The sequence below is a fragment of the Fringilla coelebs genome, assembly GCF_963513975.1.
Source record: "Fringilla coelebs genome assembly, chromosome: 2".
Taxonomy (NCBI): domain Eukaryota; kingdom Metazoa; phylum Chordata; class Aves; order Passeriformes; family Fringillidae; genus Fringilla; species Fringilla coelebs.
The window spans coordinates 73,762,313-73,779,656 of NC_140029.1; the positions used below are offsets into that span (position 1 = coordinate 73,762,313).

Consider the following 17,344-nt stretch of genomic DNA (forward strand, 5'->3'; position numbering starts at 1 on the left):
TCCATTTCTCATTTGATACTGCAAATGTGTGCCTTTTAGGCACAGAAAAAACTGAAATCACATATAAGGAAGGCGCTTTATCTACACTTGCGAAAATTGTTCCAGAACTTTCCTATTTAAAGTTACTTCAGTCAACATCAGACTAGTTAAAACTCCCCAAAACTGACCAACAATTAATATTGTTAGAAATGCACAGCTGTACTGGACTTAGTTCACTTCCATGTGAATGTGGCAAGAATAAAGCAAGCCTAATAAAAAGTGAATACTGAAGGAAATAATACTGCTATATATATGCCTTTTTTTGGTAATGGAATAAAGGTTGACGATACTTTATTTGTGATTACACTTAAAGAGAATAAATAACACTTTACAATAGTGGCAAAAACTTTTAAGTAACAAGTGCAACCCCTGAAGAGATTATCTTAAATTTTTTAAAGAAGCCATTTATTCTTTGTTTGGATGACTTTTCAAAGTTACTACTTGCGTAGTTATCAGACAGACACAAAAGAAGAGGATCAATTTTGCCATTACTTTTTAAACTTCACAAAAGAACATGACTAAAGTATGAGCAGTGAGATTTAAGAGTGCAATATGTATTTGTAGTCTCACAGGCTTTTAAAGACAGACTATAAGCTTTCGTTTCTTTTCCAATGAAAGCAATGCAACACATCTTTTTACAGGAGAATTTAACTTAAAAAAAAATACACTCTGTACTCTTGAGTTTCCTTCTGTTTATACTGGAATAAGATAATTTTAAATTCCATATTTACATTCTTTAACAGAAATCTTATGAAGAAGTTCCTGAAATACTTTAAGCAGTTTGTATACTTACTTCATTTTTGGGAACAACATCCTTCAGTGAACACCGTACTGCTAAAGGAGGAATGGCTGCAAGCTCTGCCTCAATGTGCTGGTCAGGCTTCCTCACAAACAGACAAATGTCATGGGTTTCAATAGTTTGCACAGTAGCAGGATCAGGCCTTTCAGTGGGATCACATCTAAGGTCAATGGGAATAAATGCAGCACTAGCTTAAAAGCAAAGTACTCCAAATCCAATGCCTAAAACCTCCCAAACCAAACCCCAGACTTTTATTGGAAGCTATTATTGTAGTAATTGGTGTAATGTCATGTCAATAAAACAGAATTTGAAAGTCTCAGTGAAATGCATTTTTTTAAAGCATTTAGTACTTACATGCTCATGAGTTTGCTTTTGCAATTCATGTCTCAGTTAAATATTTGAATGTATGCAGGCTTGTGCACTGAAACACAGTGCCACTTTTTCTGAGGGGAATATGTATGAAGAGAATACCAGAGCCATTTGGGTATCTGGTTTTCTGCCTGCGTGAAGCTGAGGAAGAATGTGTTTCTCAGAAGAGACATTGAATAAAAGCAGTAAGGACAACAACTGCAGACAAAAACTCCCCTCTCCATAAACATACCCTGAGAAAATAAGAACTACAGAGCTTCCAAAATCAGTCAGGAATACTTTCAGCAATGCAATATCACACACTTTGTATCTTATTGGACCACAAAGCTTCTTCCTCTGATTTTTACTTTCTACAGGAATTAGTTCAGTGATAGTTCCACGGCACCACATTCCAGTTTCCTTACTCTTAATGAAAGTTCGAGCACCTATATGGAAGCAAATATGAAAGGACTAAATTCAGTATTTTAAAGTATTTCACACTGAAACTATTATTACAGTTCTGCATAATACCCCCCTGTTCCCATCCTCCATGCAGGTAATAAAAGTGCTACTGCTACAATGAACACACAAAGACAGTAAATCTTGTCTCCATAGCCACCAGAAGTTCCCCTCACATTCATTTACATTGTCTTTAAGGCTAGCAGGTGCTTGGCTTGTATCAAGAAGTCATTTCTGGTAAACTTTCTGTAGTTCTGAGTAAAGTGGCAAAAGCCCCATTGACATATAAAGTTATTACATACTTTTCATCAATCTTCTGAACACATTATGGAAGTGGGTAACATTATCAATGGGCTAGGAAATAATTTTAATGATTTAAGAATGTATTCTTGTCTTTCATTTTTCTTTCTAGACTGGTTTCTATTCAGTCAGTGAACTTTATAAGGACTGCTTTCTCACATAAAGGAGTGGGAGGGAGGAGAGAAAACAGAAAGAATATGATACTAAGGAAGGCATATTGCAAGGTAGTATTTTAAGCTGTGCAGACCTTTAGAAGTTAACCATTTACCTAGTTCCAAAATGTCTGAAGGCAAGAGATAGGAACTCTTACTACAGCAGAAGTTTTCTAATTTCGTCTGCAAAGCAAATGCTTCTTTCTTCTGTGAGTATCTCCGAATATAGAAATGGCATGGATTTATAACATGGCTTACCAACACCAATTCTGTCAAACCTGAGTAAGACATAACAAATTATCAAACATCCTCCAAGTGACTCCAACAGATATTATCAGGCATACAATTGAGTTTATGTTGCATTAATCATGATAATATTACCACAAACATATTTTAATTTGACAAGTCTGTTCATACTTGTTTCAAACTACTACCATGTTTGCTTCCTGATGACGTTGCTCTCTTGAACTACCTCCCTTATGCTACCCTCCAAAACAAAACACTGTCTCACAAAGTCATAGCCTGAATTTAAGTAGGTAATTCAGAGTTTTCATTCCCTCTAACAAAGACATAGAAAGCAAATTAGAGATTAAGACTTCTACTTTTAAGAACAGGTATGCTAAGCACTTTCCTATAGTTACTCAATGTTAGTGCATGAAGACCAAGAGATGACCCTATGTAAGACAGGACTTGTAACTAAGCATCCAAATGCTCTGTACTGCAGGTACCTCCCTCCATTAGGGACAGAAAAGACAGGTTTCTCTTTCTGAAGCCACTCAACAAAGGTTGATAATGGGTTAGAGGGTTTTAGAAGCCCCACAATGCAATTCTTACAAGAGTATTTTATACCACAACGCTTCCTGCAAAGAGTGGACAACAGCCTCTAGAGTGAGTGTCACCTGCATGACTGATCAGGGCACACCAACCAGACAAACTTGCAACATCCTGGAACACTGCCACCTCTAAGTGCAACATATCATGGGTGAAAGACTACACAGAATCTGCCATCTGAAACAATCCGAGCAGGTATCCAGGACTGCGCTTCCAACTTTAGGAAATGCCACATCCAGAAAGATGCAAGATTTCTCTTGGCCATTTCCAGTATAAACGATGGCATCTGAACAAAAATCTGAATGACTTGAAAAATTTCCCCTATAGGGACACAGCCTCTTTTGGATCACCCCTGGTCACCATCTCCAAAGAGTGATGAGTCATCTATCTTGTCTTACATACAGAATCATGGAATTATTAAGGCTGGAAAACACCTCTAAGAACCTGAGCACCTCCTGCCCAGTAGCCTGGCAGGCTCCGCTGGACTCCCTCCTGTGTGACAATGACGTTCAGTACCACAGGGTCCAATATTGGACACAGTACTCCAGATTCAGTCTTCTGACAGAGGGGAAGGATCCCTTCATGGACTAGTACAACCCAGGGAAAACCTGACAAGCTGAGGAACCTAGCTGCTCCTGCCAAATATCACAGGATAATGGCCTGGGAGAAGAAACATGAAGCTGAGATAATGACAGAAAAGAATTCTCCAGGAGCCAATGACAGAAACTCTGAGGGGGCTGCAATAACCACAAGTCAAAGTAAATCACTGTATAGGAGATAGTGCTTTTGACCCTCTTTGGGGACCTTGTGATAAATTTTCAATAGGCTAAACAGAAGAACAAAAAAAAAAATCTCAAATGAATAGAAACAGACTCCATTAAAGAACTTGCATGAGCCAAACACACAGCATAATACAAGACTCAAAAACAGATCACACTCAACAATGGAACACTGAAAGCATGAGGTACTAAGACACTTGCCTTCCAAGTCATCTTCAAGAATTTCTTCTATTATGACATCAGGCGTTTCTTCCTGGTCTTCAAGGATAAGAGCATCTTGTCCATTATCTTCACTGTGTTTGGGAAAAATTTTATTTGGAAAAAAATTAACATAATTCAGTCTGTATCTAGACTAAAAGCACGAGTCAAAGCAGAGCTTTTATTAAGAATGCATTACTATGTCAAAAAAATGCCTCATAAGGCCTGCTAGAAATAAACTGAATTACATTTTTTAATACCAAGACAACAAAAAAGCAGTACTGTAACTCTAAATCCTAGGAAGAATTGCCACAGACACAGTAGATATGCTTGGGCACAGCTTACTGCAAGAGCTAGATGATCAGAGACCACAAGTACAAATACAAACTACTTGAAAAAAAATGTTCATAATGTGATAAGACAGCTCATGTTGAAAACAAAAGGCATATCAGATGCCTTTGTACTAACAGATACTACTCACTCTCATATGTAGGATTTTCAAATATTACTGCATGCAATAAATCCTTTTTAGCATATTCAGTGTTAACTACAACAGCCCTAATGGCAACTCCATTCCAATTTTTCAAGTAATAGTCAAAGACCACAGAAATAAATAAACAAAACAACAACAAAAGACAACAAACAAAAACCCAGCAAATAAAATAAAAGCAATTGTAATTTTAAAAATAAAAGGTTTTTCTTTGTTAATCTTAAGAAATTTCTTTTGGCACTTGACATAATCTGTATTTAGACTGGGAACTGGAAATACTACCAATTTCAGTACTTGCTGTTCACTAGAGATTCATTTACACGCATTTTCATGTGCTGAAATGATTAACATCTCTATTACATGTAGTACAAATATAGTAGACACAGCACACCCAGGGAGATAGTTCAGTGGTTGCCTTGGCAGTGTTAGGTTTACAGTTGGACTCCATGACCTTTTCCAGCCTAACTGGTTCCATGGTGAAATCATTAAGTGCCAACTGAAGTTGAAAAATACACAGCGTAAATGCAATCTGGATAACTTAAGTATTCAGCAAAATATACTAGGGCAAAACACAAGTAAAACCAAAATGTCAGAACTGAAACACAAACTGGACTGACTGGAATGCTGATTGAAATACCAGCATATAAAGATTTGGTTTGCTTCAATAAACTCTTAGAATTCCATAAGCACCTACAGTTTTTAAAATTTGATCTCCAATAAATACTTAACCACTAGAGCAGGTAAATTACTATACCCATTTTCTTTCATTCAAAAATACTTACTTCCTTGTCATTCCCTGTTTAATCTCTCCCAAATTTTCTAATGAAGATGTAATCTCAAAAGTGTTCAGGAACAATCTCAAGAAAAGAGAACAAATATTATAGAAAGTGACAAGCATATCTAAATCACCTTGACAGTTTGAGATCTATGGTGTTTTTCAGCACAATATTCATGGAGGGGCAAAGTAAAATTAATTACCTACTCCAGTTTATTTCTTCCTACAAAAACCAGATTTGGCTGCTCATTTATCTTCATGTTCATATTTAAAAACTCTTGTCTTATGCTTTCTCCCTCATGCACAGAGTACTGCAGCATTCACCCAGTTTTCTCAACTATACTCAGTTTAGTTCAATATATTACTCTGCACAGAGACAACGAATTTTCTTTCCTTTGTAAAGAACAAAACTGTAACTCAAGTCCAAAATATATGCTTCTGTTTACTGCTACACTGTTAACTATTTTCTTTGCCAACGAAAACCAGCAAAATCTTTTAAGCACTTTTACGTTTAGACTAATGGAATGAGAATAAAACTTAAATAAATGCCTTAGCTATTCTATCCAGTTTTAATTAATGAAAACTGAAATGTAAATAGTATTGAACAGCTGTCTGGGCTTCTCTCCCACTGCCCCTTCAGGAACGTATCCACTCTTTCTTCTACAACATTTTATGTCTGCAGCATGTGTCTCAACTTCTATGCACCTCCTACTTGTGTTTTTTTTCACCTTTGGTGCAATTTTGGAGCAGCACAAGGGACGTAAGTCCTTTATATTTATCCTTCATCAGGTCTCCTTTGTCCTCTGTTCAGCTGAATTTCTCAAAAAGTTTTCCAATGCAAAAAAAAATTTGGATTTTGTTATGTTTCAGCTTTAAGTTGGGAGAGTTTACCATGATGCATTTAAAAACAGGCTTCTCTGAAATTGCCATTCATCACTGACAGTATCTTCAAAATAGTGACTTAGTAGGTAGAGCCTAAGTTTTCTAAAAGAGGATTTTATAAATTGCTTTATCCATAGTCTAACTCAAGAATTCAACTAACATGACAGGAGGGGTCCTAACTTTTGTCTAGCATAGGAATAAGCCACCCAGGGGCTGGATGAGTCACCATCCCTGGAGGCATGTGGCTAACAGAGCTGGTGCTGTTCTGCCTGGAGAAGGCAAGGCACCAGGGAGACCTTACAGTACCTTCCAGAAAGACAGGTACAAACTTTCTGCTAGAGCCTCCTGCAACAGTTTAAAACCATTATCCCTTGACCTAAGGGAATGTTGATTCAGAGTAGATAAAAGGAGTTTCTTACACTAAGAGTGGTGAAACAGCAGAAGGAGTGGCCTGGAGAGGTCGTAAATGCCCCATCCCTGGAAAGGTTTAGGGTCAGACTGGATGGGGCTCTGAGCAACCTGATCTAGCTGAGGATGCCGTTGCTCACTGAAGGACACTTGGACTACACAACCTTTGAAGGTCCCACTCAAACCAAACCACACCATTCTATGATTTTGTCATTTAAGACATGCAGACACTATACTTAAACACATGGCAAAGGTGGAGCTGGTAGTCTTAGTTTAATGGTTGGACTCGGTGATCCTAATAGTATTCTCCAACCTAAATGATTCTGTGATCCTACAAAAATTGTTTGCATTTAGCATGTAAATAATCAACTTGCTAAGCTTAATTTCTCTGTGCCAGTTAGAATCATATGCCCCCACCCTGCCCCCCCCCAACTCCCAGAGTGGTTCCACATCCTGAAATATAACAGGGGCCCCAAGAAGTTCCAAAGTAGCTCCATCTTTGTTCTGTCCCTCCATCATTCTCCAGAGCGGCCTTTATGCACTAGGCACTGCAGCACTCTTGACCAGCCCTATGACCAAGTCGAACAGGGTCAGGTGTACCTCAGCTGTGACCTACTTTCTTACCCACTTCTGCTACAGAAATCATCAGTCACTTCCAGTGAGGACAGCATGGCAACTGGGATTTTCCACAACTTTCTTTAGAGATCAGCAGCCCAAAAAGCATTTTATGTTTCCTGAAGGTCAGAAACCGATTCACTAAAAAAGTAATTAAACCCTTATTCTCGCAGTTTATTTCCATTTGTAAGGAAAGGAGGATTTCAGAAGTGGCAGACATCTGTCAGGGGTTTTTAAAATGCATACGTATTTGCCCACATTTCAGCAAATTGTATGTGCTTTCTTGCTCATGCCACACATGAAGGCTATTGCCTACTTTTAATGAAGAGCTTATACTTATGCCTGAAGTAGTTTTCTGGTCAACTGCAAGCGAAGAAGCTCAACTTCTGCTGTTTCACTGTCCCATGAACAGTTTTTGTAATTAAGATAACCCGTGCCTTTTTTTACCTCCCACTCCAGTCATTTACCTTGAAAGTATTTTGTCCTTTAAATTCTTCACTCTGGAGAGCTCAGCCTCCACTGGCGACTTCAAGTCATAAATAATCTGAAATTAAGAAGTACAATCTTAGCTTCCATTAAACAGAAAGTTATACAAGTACCTATTATCTACAGCATGACACCTTTAATTTTATGGTAAAAACACCAAGAGTTCAGCCAACAGCCAACTATCAAATATGTCTTCCTGCCTTATTAAGACTTAATGGTTGGGATTCTGTAATCTAAGCATATAAACAGAAGCAAAAGTCAGATACTCCTTTTATTTCAACATCTAATGAGGAAGTGATCTCTAAGTAAAAAGGCAGGCCTATGAGAGGAGAGTGGTGGCTGCCAGCTCCCAAAAAATCACAGTGGTGAGATAGAAGTAAATGGTAGAGAAAAAGGAAGGACTAGATGTCTTTTCTGGGTCAGAAGACCCAGTTTCTTCAGCTGGAAACTGACAAATGGATGCAGGGTAGATGATTCTGAAAAGTACATTTCTTCAAAGAATGACTAGACCTATTATTCATTCCTTTTCTCAACACAAGGACTACAAAGGCTCCAAATGAAATAATTGAGTGGCACATTTTGAAATAATAGAGGAAGCTATTTTACATAAACCTCATTTTAAATAGCAGAAGGTGGAACTCACTGACACAACCTGTGCCTATGCACAAATAATGCACATATGTACACACCCATGCACATTGCCAACAGCTTTACAATGACATTAAAGAAGATGTTCCACAATCTTATGACAGGATAAGGTAATGTTTGTTCAGTGTAATGAGCCTGATGTATCCTACTGATACTAAAACCCTTAACCTTCAACTTCCCCACTTTTTTGGATGCTTCCTCCAAGCATCTTTCCTCTCTGCTGCCAGAGACAGGCTGGACCTCTGCTCTGATACAGGATGGCAGGTAGCATGGGTTTCCATGAACAGCAGATATGATGGGGAGAAAGAACAAAAGTAAAGGCCTGGGAACAAAAGGATCAAGTGAGTGTGGCTATGAATTCTGGAGTAGTTCAATGAGAAGGACGGAGAGCTCTGGAATGGAAAAATGTTTGAGAAACAGAACTGATCCAAACACCACCTTTTCAGCGATCAGCACTGTGCCAGGTTTCCTACCCTCCCCCTCCATTTCCTGTTTCAGATGCCAAACTCTACAAGGTAAGAATCACGTTTTTTTGCTTCCTATCCAGTCACCAGACTGTATCTTGTGACTAAGACTAAAAAATTTGTGTCTGTGAAGAAGCAGGGTAAGAATATAATAGCCCAAAAATGTCAGCATTGAAGTCAGCAAACTGGGACCACAAACTTTCAATCCAAATTTGAATATATTTCTTAAAAATAAATTATTTCACAGTGCAAGAATGTTACTACCTGAGCAAGATCACAACAGTTTCTTAGAGAACATGAAAATTTTAATTCCTTTGCCGTCCTAATGGCACCAATCAAGCGCTTCTTCTTTTCTTCGATGATCTCCTTAGTTTTTGCAATACTAGAACTGTAGTTGTTGATGTTCTCCTTTAATTCTGCGAATGATTTCCTTTTCCTGTGTTAAAAACATTACTTTTCACAGATTTTAATACGCACTCAGCTGCACAGACTCAAATCTGAACTGTTACACACAGCTGCCAGCCACACAATACAAAGTGGATACATCTCACACACAAGGATCATCCCCCCCAAACAGTACCAACTACAGGCATGGGAAATGCACTCTTTAACTGGAGGAACCACAAATGTTAAAAGAGTTCACACTGAAAAGATATTTATCAATAAAATATTAGGAGCACTCTTCCATTTCAGCCTCCTGATATTTCCAAACACATCCAACTGAAAAATAAACAGCTGAATCTTACAATTAATTCTACTAAGGTAAAATTGAAGACCATCCCCCTCAGAGGCTCTTCTGGAAACCTGTGCTTTAACACCTCTCTCCCCTCAATCTGAAGACATAAATATTTGTGAAAATCTAGAAATGAAGTGTCCTTGCACTTCTATCAGCTTGAAAATACGCAGGAAGTAAATAAAAAAAACCCTGCCATCCCCGCTGTTAAAATTTATCATCCATAAATAAGAGTATTACAAAACCTCAAAATTGAGCTTTTTCAGAAAATTAACATTATTGGTAGTTTTTCTTATCTTTTTAAGAGCAGAGGCAGCATAAGGTAGTGTTTTCCAACCACGCAAACCAGCTCCAAGATGCCACAATGAAAGAGTAAAAATAAAAGACAGGTACTATGAAATACTGCTACAAGAAAATTCTAAACAAAATTTTAGTCTTTCACCTGAATCAGGAAGAGGTTTGTGGTAAAAGTAACTCACCCACGCCATACTACAAAACTAGATTACTACCTTGACAGAAGAGTAATAAGTTCATCAAGTGTTCTATCTGCAGCTTCTGTAACTTTGTCTTTTTTATGCTTTACTTTCAACTCCAAGTATTCCAGCACCTGTTTTGTTCAGTACGAATAAACATGCATTATTTCATTATTATTTTATTATTCTCACAATACTACTACTACTTTTAAAATTCAGAACATAAGCAATGAACAGTAAGACAGTGATGGATACCCCAGCAGACAGTTGCATTAAACCACTTACAGCTCATTACAACCCTCTGTTCTCTAACTTGGAGTCAGCTGGCACTGTTTGAATCCCACACTGAAGCTTTTACGTCTATGAAGAAACACATAGATCTTGGGCCCAATGTTTCACTTTCCTTACCTGAAACTCAAACACTGCACCATACACAAAAAACAGCATGCTGAGACTTCTACTGTTTTTTTAAAACTCATTGTGAGCATAAAGGGAAAATTTAAAAAAATTCTTCCTCTGGGCTACACATCAGTTTTGTCACTACAGTTACATTTCATGAAGAGACTATGGGAAAAAAAATCTCAATAGTGCAACACTCCTTTGGCAATTTCTCAGTCTTTGTTGAAAACCTGTTGCAAGACCACAGTCTTGGTATTATAATATAATACCCATGGGTTATTATATTATAGCTTCTGAAATAGAAGTTTCTACAATATGCTATCAGGAATTCAGCATAGCTTTGCTTAATATAAAGATTGGCCATTAGAAAGGGAATGAAGAACAAGCCTCACTGACACTTCCCACCACATTTACCAGAACTAAGTTTTTGAAACATTAAATATTTCTATACTGTGTATCTTACAAGTAAAATGCAAATAGATGGTAAAGACAGAACTGCAATCTTTTCTACAGCTATATGTAAGAAGAGGTAAAGGTTAAATAAATTATCTTTGATAAAGTTAAAAAAGTTAATTAATAAAATGTGTTAACAGCATTAGCCTATATTTTAAGTATTCTTCCTATGTTTTATACTGTGCAAATAAATGTATTACTTGATTTACATTTTTCTGCACATTCTGTTGCATTTTTTTACTTCTGCTACCATCATAACATCTTTTCCACTTTTAAATGCAGAAAGAGGCGCACTAGAATTAAAAAGTTAGAGTAGCTGCTAGAGTAAAAACAAAGGCTGAATTCTTCCCTGATCCAAGGAAACACAAACTTAGTACTTAAAAGACTGGCTTGCATATGGTTCTGCTAAATGTATGTATTGACCTATTAACTTTAAATTATGCACAGGCTTGTGCACTCCTCTGCAGACCACTTCTCAGGCAGTAGCCTGGACTTCAGACTGTGTACTCACAGAAATTACATGAACAGTTGAAAGACAAAACAGGTAACAAAACAAAGAGGGGAAAAGCAAATTTAAATAGTGCATTAATGTGTGACTGCCCACAACAAAAACCTCTAGTCTAGGAGAGGATTGATTATTTCATTATTTATTTAACTAAATTTCACCCACCTTGCTTGCATCATGGAAGTGGCCAAGATTACTAACAGCTATGCCCAAAGCTTCATCAATATCTTGCCCAGTGTTGTTCTCCTGAGGAAAAGTTTGCCAATGAACACACAAGTTGCTCGCACAACTAAAAGACAAGATGGTCTACAACCATTTGCCATTTTGACAGAGGCATTTGATGCGGATGACTGATGAGATATGTGAAGACTCTGAGCAGTTCCATAATGGCCATCAGGCACAAAATACTTGGCTCACCTGAATTTCACTGAGAACATTTCCTCTGTAGTATTTCTGAAATAGAGCTAAATTTGTTTCTTAAAGCGATTTAGTTGCATAATCACATACAAAGACCAAATTAAAACAGTAAATGAAAAAAAGGCAAAATAAACTAATACGAGAAAAGAAAACATGGAAAATTGAAGATGGGTATACTGCAGCTTGGAACAAAAGTAAAATATTCAGTAATATCACTTGGGGAAAACCCCTCAAAAAACGTAGCTAGCTCCCAGTAGCTTGCCGATACAAGGAAACCATTTTCAAACTTTAACAGGCACTGTAACAAAACTACCTAAGAAATCACATCAGACATTTGCAAGGTCAGCCTACAGGACAATCTCCACAGAAGAAAATGTGACTGGCACTGGATATACAGGTCCTTTACAGTCACTTTAAAATACCCACAACTTACATTTCCTGGTCTAAAACCTCACAAACCTATTCAGAAAGATGAGGTTAGGAAATTTAACAGAATATTTAAAGAGGTCCATTTGTCCACCAACCTTGTTGCCCTGAATTACCATTTTAAGGATGTTAACATGAGCCCTGCAGATGCCCCAAATTTAAAAACAAATAAAAAAGTCCCCAACTCAAATGTTGTGAAGCCTGGGGTATCTTTTAAGAAAAGCTAAATTCAAAATATTTCATTTCACAGCAGCTGGATAGAACTAACAGTCTGCAGCTATGATCTCATTGGGGGGTCTGAGCTGCCCTCATTTTGTCAAGTTATCTTATGAACACTGTAGCTGCACATCCCTATGATAAGATAGAACAGTAGCACGTAACTGTTAAGGCTGCAGAGTTTTTTGTTTTACAAAGGGCACTATTAATTATGTGTATATAAAACCAAGTGAGAATATAAGGAAATTCTATGTTAACACACCATGTCAGATGATGGAGCTAGAGCTGATCCATCATTCAGCCCACCATTGGAAGAAAATGGGTACTGAATATTTTTCTCCTTGATATTGTGACTGAAGGGCCTGCAAACAAAAAAAAATTAAAGAAAAGACCTATGCATTTTAAATAAAGTACCAAACTTCCTACAAATACTTTACAAGAGTATTTCAAAATCTATCATTAAATACATGTACAAACCTATTTATGTAACAGATGAATTCACACATAAAGCCCATACCCCATTAAAAAAAAAATCTCCTTTTTAAATGTAGCTATTTTTCATCTGACAATTTTGGCAAGGCCAAACAAAACCTTAGTAACTGGTAGTGATTCTTATCCTCAGTGAGAGTAAATGCATAACTCTGAATATTCCAGGATTCATTTTTCATTTGTTACTCTTAAAATCTTTAGAATATATGACCAATGGCACCAAAACCATTTATTGGCCACCTTTTAGGAAGGCTCTTAAATTTTATTGATGATGACCCTTAGCTGCTCTTCTGCAACAGCTAACAAGACTCCCACAAAAGCAGTCTGCATAAACCAGCCTTATTCCAGGAAGGAAGCCTTATGTTGTTCTTCTGGGGCTCAGTTTGTTGTGTCTGACCAACAGTGAGAGCATCTGGAGAACACTGCTGCAGAAACTGACAGCCACACATGAAATCTTTCACTTTGGGCAAGAGGTTAGCAGTGCATGTTACGTGCACCAAACTCAGAAGATAAATTTCCTGCATCCTCCTTTCAGAAGAGGTTCCTTATGCAACAGACCTAAAAGAATTTGCTGGGACTATCCTTATTTGCATGAACATCAATCTCCACAGCAGTAACACTGCAGGGGGAAGATAGCCACTTCAAGACATCCTTCAGGTTCACACTGACTGGGCAAATAAACAAGCAAATGTACTTTAGATTTGACAAGACCACAGAATATTGCTGGCATCTAATCTTCATATAGCTGTGACTAGTCATTGAAACAGAAGGAGCAATGGGATCAGCAGGTGGTGGGGGGAAGGAGGCAGAGTCCTTCCTACCAATTGCCAGTCCTTCCTGGCAATTCAGCAGATCTCTCTCCCTCTGAACCCTTATCAGCCATCTACCATGCTTCCAACTTTCAGTTTCACACATTTTCACGCCAAACCAATTTGTTTTTCACTGCCTCTCAGTGAAATGATACTTGTATTCAATGTGTTCTCACAGTATCAGACACATACCAACAATGCATTTGTGAAGTTTAAAGAACATACTAAAATATTAGCCCAAGGAAAATGTCTGGAATCACTTACTTGGTCAAGTCTTCTCCCAGGCTGGCATTTAAAGACATTAAAAGATTTATTAAAGGTTTACCTTGCTTGTCTTTCTGAGCTGTTGCCACACAGCCCAAATTTAAAGTCCATTCTGTTCTAAATTCAGAGGGGAAAAGGAAAAAAATTTCAACCACAGGCTTACAGCCAAATCCCAGGAAAAGGTATTCTATAAACCAGTTTTCACCTTCAATATCCACTCCTGCCCACCATTTCAATTAGACCAAGTTTCAAAGTAAGTGCTGTTGAATTGTACAAGGGGAGGTCTAAGGAAAGAGTTCCAAAGTGGAATATCTATAGCCATCAGTGCACCTTTGTGATAAATAAAAAGTGTTCCAAGTAAAAGGAATCCTGACATCCTGTTTGCACTTAGTATTCTCCCCATTATATTATGCAAGACTCATAACATACTGGATTCCTGAACCAGATTCTACAATGTACCTTTTCAATAAGACTTAATTTCAGGGCTTAAATGCCTAAAGTCTGACTCATTTGTATTTTGCAATAAATGCTAAACCTGAATTTCATAAGAGGAAAAAAAAGCATTTCATGTTTGTCCAAAATATAAATTTCAATGAAACAACGGCCTTAACATGTCATAACACACGAGTTATGCGCAAGGCATTTTTTTGATGCAGAAGCAGAAAACCTCAAAACTAGCACACTACTGGGACAAGTGGTTTTTTTTAGTATCTTTTAAATCTTTATGTACAGAAAATGTACATATTAATGAGCTGCTTTCTTGCACACTGTGTGCACACAAGAGGGTGGAACAGATCTGGCAACAAGGGGCACTAATGAGAATTGTAAAAACACACCTTCCTAAACCCAGGCCCTGGACATCTGACATGCACTACACAGCAACACTATGTAATGAGAAATGCTAGCAACCACCTGCTGGGGATGCACGTGGTCATAAAGCACAGATCCTGAACCCAGAGGGGGCCTGAGCCTGCTTTAATCACTCTCAATGAAAATTCACAAGCTCTTATAAAATTGCTACTTCACACCACCACAGTGACTACTGAACTGAAAGCTTTAGATCAACTTACTTCTGCAGAAGAGAAACAAAAATCACTGTCTTCATCCTTCCCATCACCATGCAACACTGTAAAAGCAAGCACAGAAAAACCCACTCCTGTAGGGCATCCTAATCCATAAGACAATAGGAATACACTGTCACCAGTGTAGTCTTCTAAATAGTATTCAGCAAGTCAACAGGAATTAGAACCCCGACTTTTTTTAGTAAGAGAATTTTAGGGCTAGGAATAGAAATCCAGATGGATAGATACAAAGCTTAGCTGAGAATTACAAAGACTGATGTGTGTGTACTGATTAGGGCATTATCTGTTATCTTTAGTTATATCTATTGTTACTACATTCAGTACAGGATAACCATATAAAAAAAAAAGGCAAAAACCCCACACCTTCAAAAAGCATAATTAGGTACGGGAAAAAAGTTGCTTCATAAACACCCATTAATACTACACATCCCATACATTTTTTCAACTCTTGGAAAAAAGTTACTCATGCAGAAAAACCCAGAAAAATGAGGTTTCTTTTAGAACAAACTTGACAATCACTTCATCAAGAAAAGGAGCTGGAGAGGAATCAAAAGGAATTGGTTGTTCTTGCTAACTAGTGGTAAGTAGGAAATAAGCAATATGTTAATCAAACCCAGCAGCTCGTCTACTGTCCTTAACAGACCATATAAAATAAAAATTAACAGTGATTAGTGCACACAATAAACTGCTGGAAAAAAAAGACCCCAAAGCCTTACCTTCTGCACTGAGAGCTTCTGACATATGACACAAATCACCGTTTCTCTGATGTGGCTCTGTAAAATGCTCTTCTAGTAGCTTAGGACATTGCCTTCAGAGGTAAAAGTAAAGATTCAGGATCATCAAGAATATTAGTAATAAGCTAATGTTGACTTCCAGCTGTTTCAGAGCTAAGCTTATTCACTTTTACCAAATGACTTCATGAAGAAGCTGCAGTTAACAAAACACCCCACAAAAAATTTGCTACTCTCTTAACTGGGGAAGTACTTTAGTTCTGTGACACTGAATTCATCATACAAAAAGGTGATACTACAGCTGCTAGGCATGCAGTATTTCAGGTAACTAGAACCAGCACAAAAGTTATAATCACATTCATTATAGTTATTTAAAATATACTGAATAAATCAACAGAGCTAATTTGTAAAAAATATATACAGACCAGTATGATACAGTATCTGACAGCATACCAAATTGCATTAAAAATGTCTTTTTCCATGAACCTCCTCCAAATACTGAAACTTTACACAAACTGAGTATTTTACTCACATACTTAACACAGAAAAACAGCCTCACAACAGTGCAGAACACAAACATTACTCACTATATTTTCTTAATTCTATTTCCTGGTAATTGCACTGTTACAGCTTAAAATTATTTAAGCCACCATCTCGAAATCCACATACCTCACACCTTTCATTCGACTTCTGTGAAGCTCTTTATTACTATCACCCAACAAGGAGAACTCTCCTATTCCACTCATGGTGCCTGATATATTAAAAAAAAAAAAAAAAGGTGAATTACTTTCAACGTTTCAACGCCGCCCAGTTCATCACTTGAGTCAACCCTACATGCCCACATCACTTTGCGTAGAGCAAAATGGAAGTGACAGACACAGAAATCATATCACGTACACCTATGTACCTATGTTGTATTGGATTTCTTCCTTGAAAAGCAAATCTAAATGAACACACCAGCAGCCTGCCGGGCACTGCTCAGCTGCTCCACCCCGACCCACCTACCACTGCTGGGCACCGCAGGAAGCTCCCGAGCTCCCACCACTGCTGGGCACCGCAGGAAGCTCCCAGGCTCCCACCACTGCTGGGCACCGCAGGAAGCTCCCGAGCTCCCACCACTGCTGCTCTCCCCACCTCCCTCCTGAGCGCGTACCCTCAAAGGATGGTCTCTCCCCACTGCAATTATCTCCATCCTCACTCCCTGCCTGCAATCCACCCCACGTACAGACCCCGACTCCCATCCCTGGGGACTACTGCCGCCGCCCCCCGCACCTTCCATGGTTTCTCTGGCGGTAGTTTTTGCTCCCTGCCCCAGAGGAGCCCTCTCTCCCGCGGCGCCACGGGCGGGCTCAGGGACGGGCGGGCTCAGGGACGCGCGGCCGCCGCTCGCGCACCGCGCCCGCTCCCGCGCCGCCGCGCCGAGCCCCTCGCGCGCCAAGATGGCGGCGGGCCCGGGGCGCCTCTCGCGGCGGCCGCAGCCAATCGCAGGCGGGCGCGAGGGGCGGGGCGGTCGCGGGCGGCCGCGTCTCTCCGCCATGGCGGAGGGTGGCGGAGGCCTGGTTCTGGGCGGGATCGGACACCGCCAGCTGTTCGCTCGCTGTTTCAGCAGCGACATCGGGGGCAAAATCGGGAGAGTGAAAGGTAGAAAACCCGTGGGTTGATGTCGCTGTCGAG

The 17,344-nt window shown here is 38.9% G+C and overlaps 1 protein-coding gene across 1 annotated transcript in view; it reads right to left on the bottom strand.

The window, feature by feature from the left end:
• The window catches only part of RNF17 (ring finger protein 17), a gene marked incomplete at its 3' end in the record, with an annotated part of 39,232 nt that extends 22,571 nt beyond the window's left edge, over nucleotides 1–16,661 (bottom strand). The window contains exons 1-13 of the mRNA XM_084201019.1: nucleotides 16,340–16,661; nucleotides 15,656–15,747; nucleotides 14,928–14,983; nucleotides 13,919–13,974; nucleotides 12,558–12,657; nucleotides 11,402–11,482; nucleotides 9,916–10,013; nucleotides 8,938–9,109; nucleotides 7,543–7,619; nucleotides 3,897–4,000; nucleotides 2,214–2,375; nucleotides 1,440–1,632; nucleotides 833–998 (exon numbers count right to left, since the gene is read on the bottom strand). Coding sequence (XP_084057145.1) covers nucleotides 833–998; nucleotides 1,440–1,632; nucleotides 2,214–2,375; nucleotides 3,897–4,000; nucleotides 7,543–7,619; nucleotides 8,938–9,109; nucleotides 9,916–10,013; nucleotides 11,402–11,482; nucleotides 12,558–12,657; nucleotides 13,919–13,974; nucleotides 14,928–14,983; nucleotides 15,656–15,747; nucleotides 16,340–16,416 — 1,434 coding nt within the window. The 5' untranslated portion in view covers nucleotides 16,417–16,661. The remainder of the gene's footprint in view (nucleotides 1–832; nucleotides 999–1,439; nucleotides 1,633–2,213; nucleotides 2,376–3,896; nucleotides 4,001–7,542; nucleotides 7,620–8,937; nucleotides 9,110–9,915; nucleotides 10,014–11,401; nucleotides 11,483–12,557; nucleotides 12,658–13,918; nucleotides 13,975–14,927; nucleotides 14,984–15,655; nucleotides 15,748–16,339) is intronic.
• Between the last annotated feature and the right edge of the window lie 683 nt (nucleotides 16,662–17,344).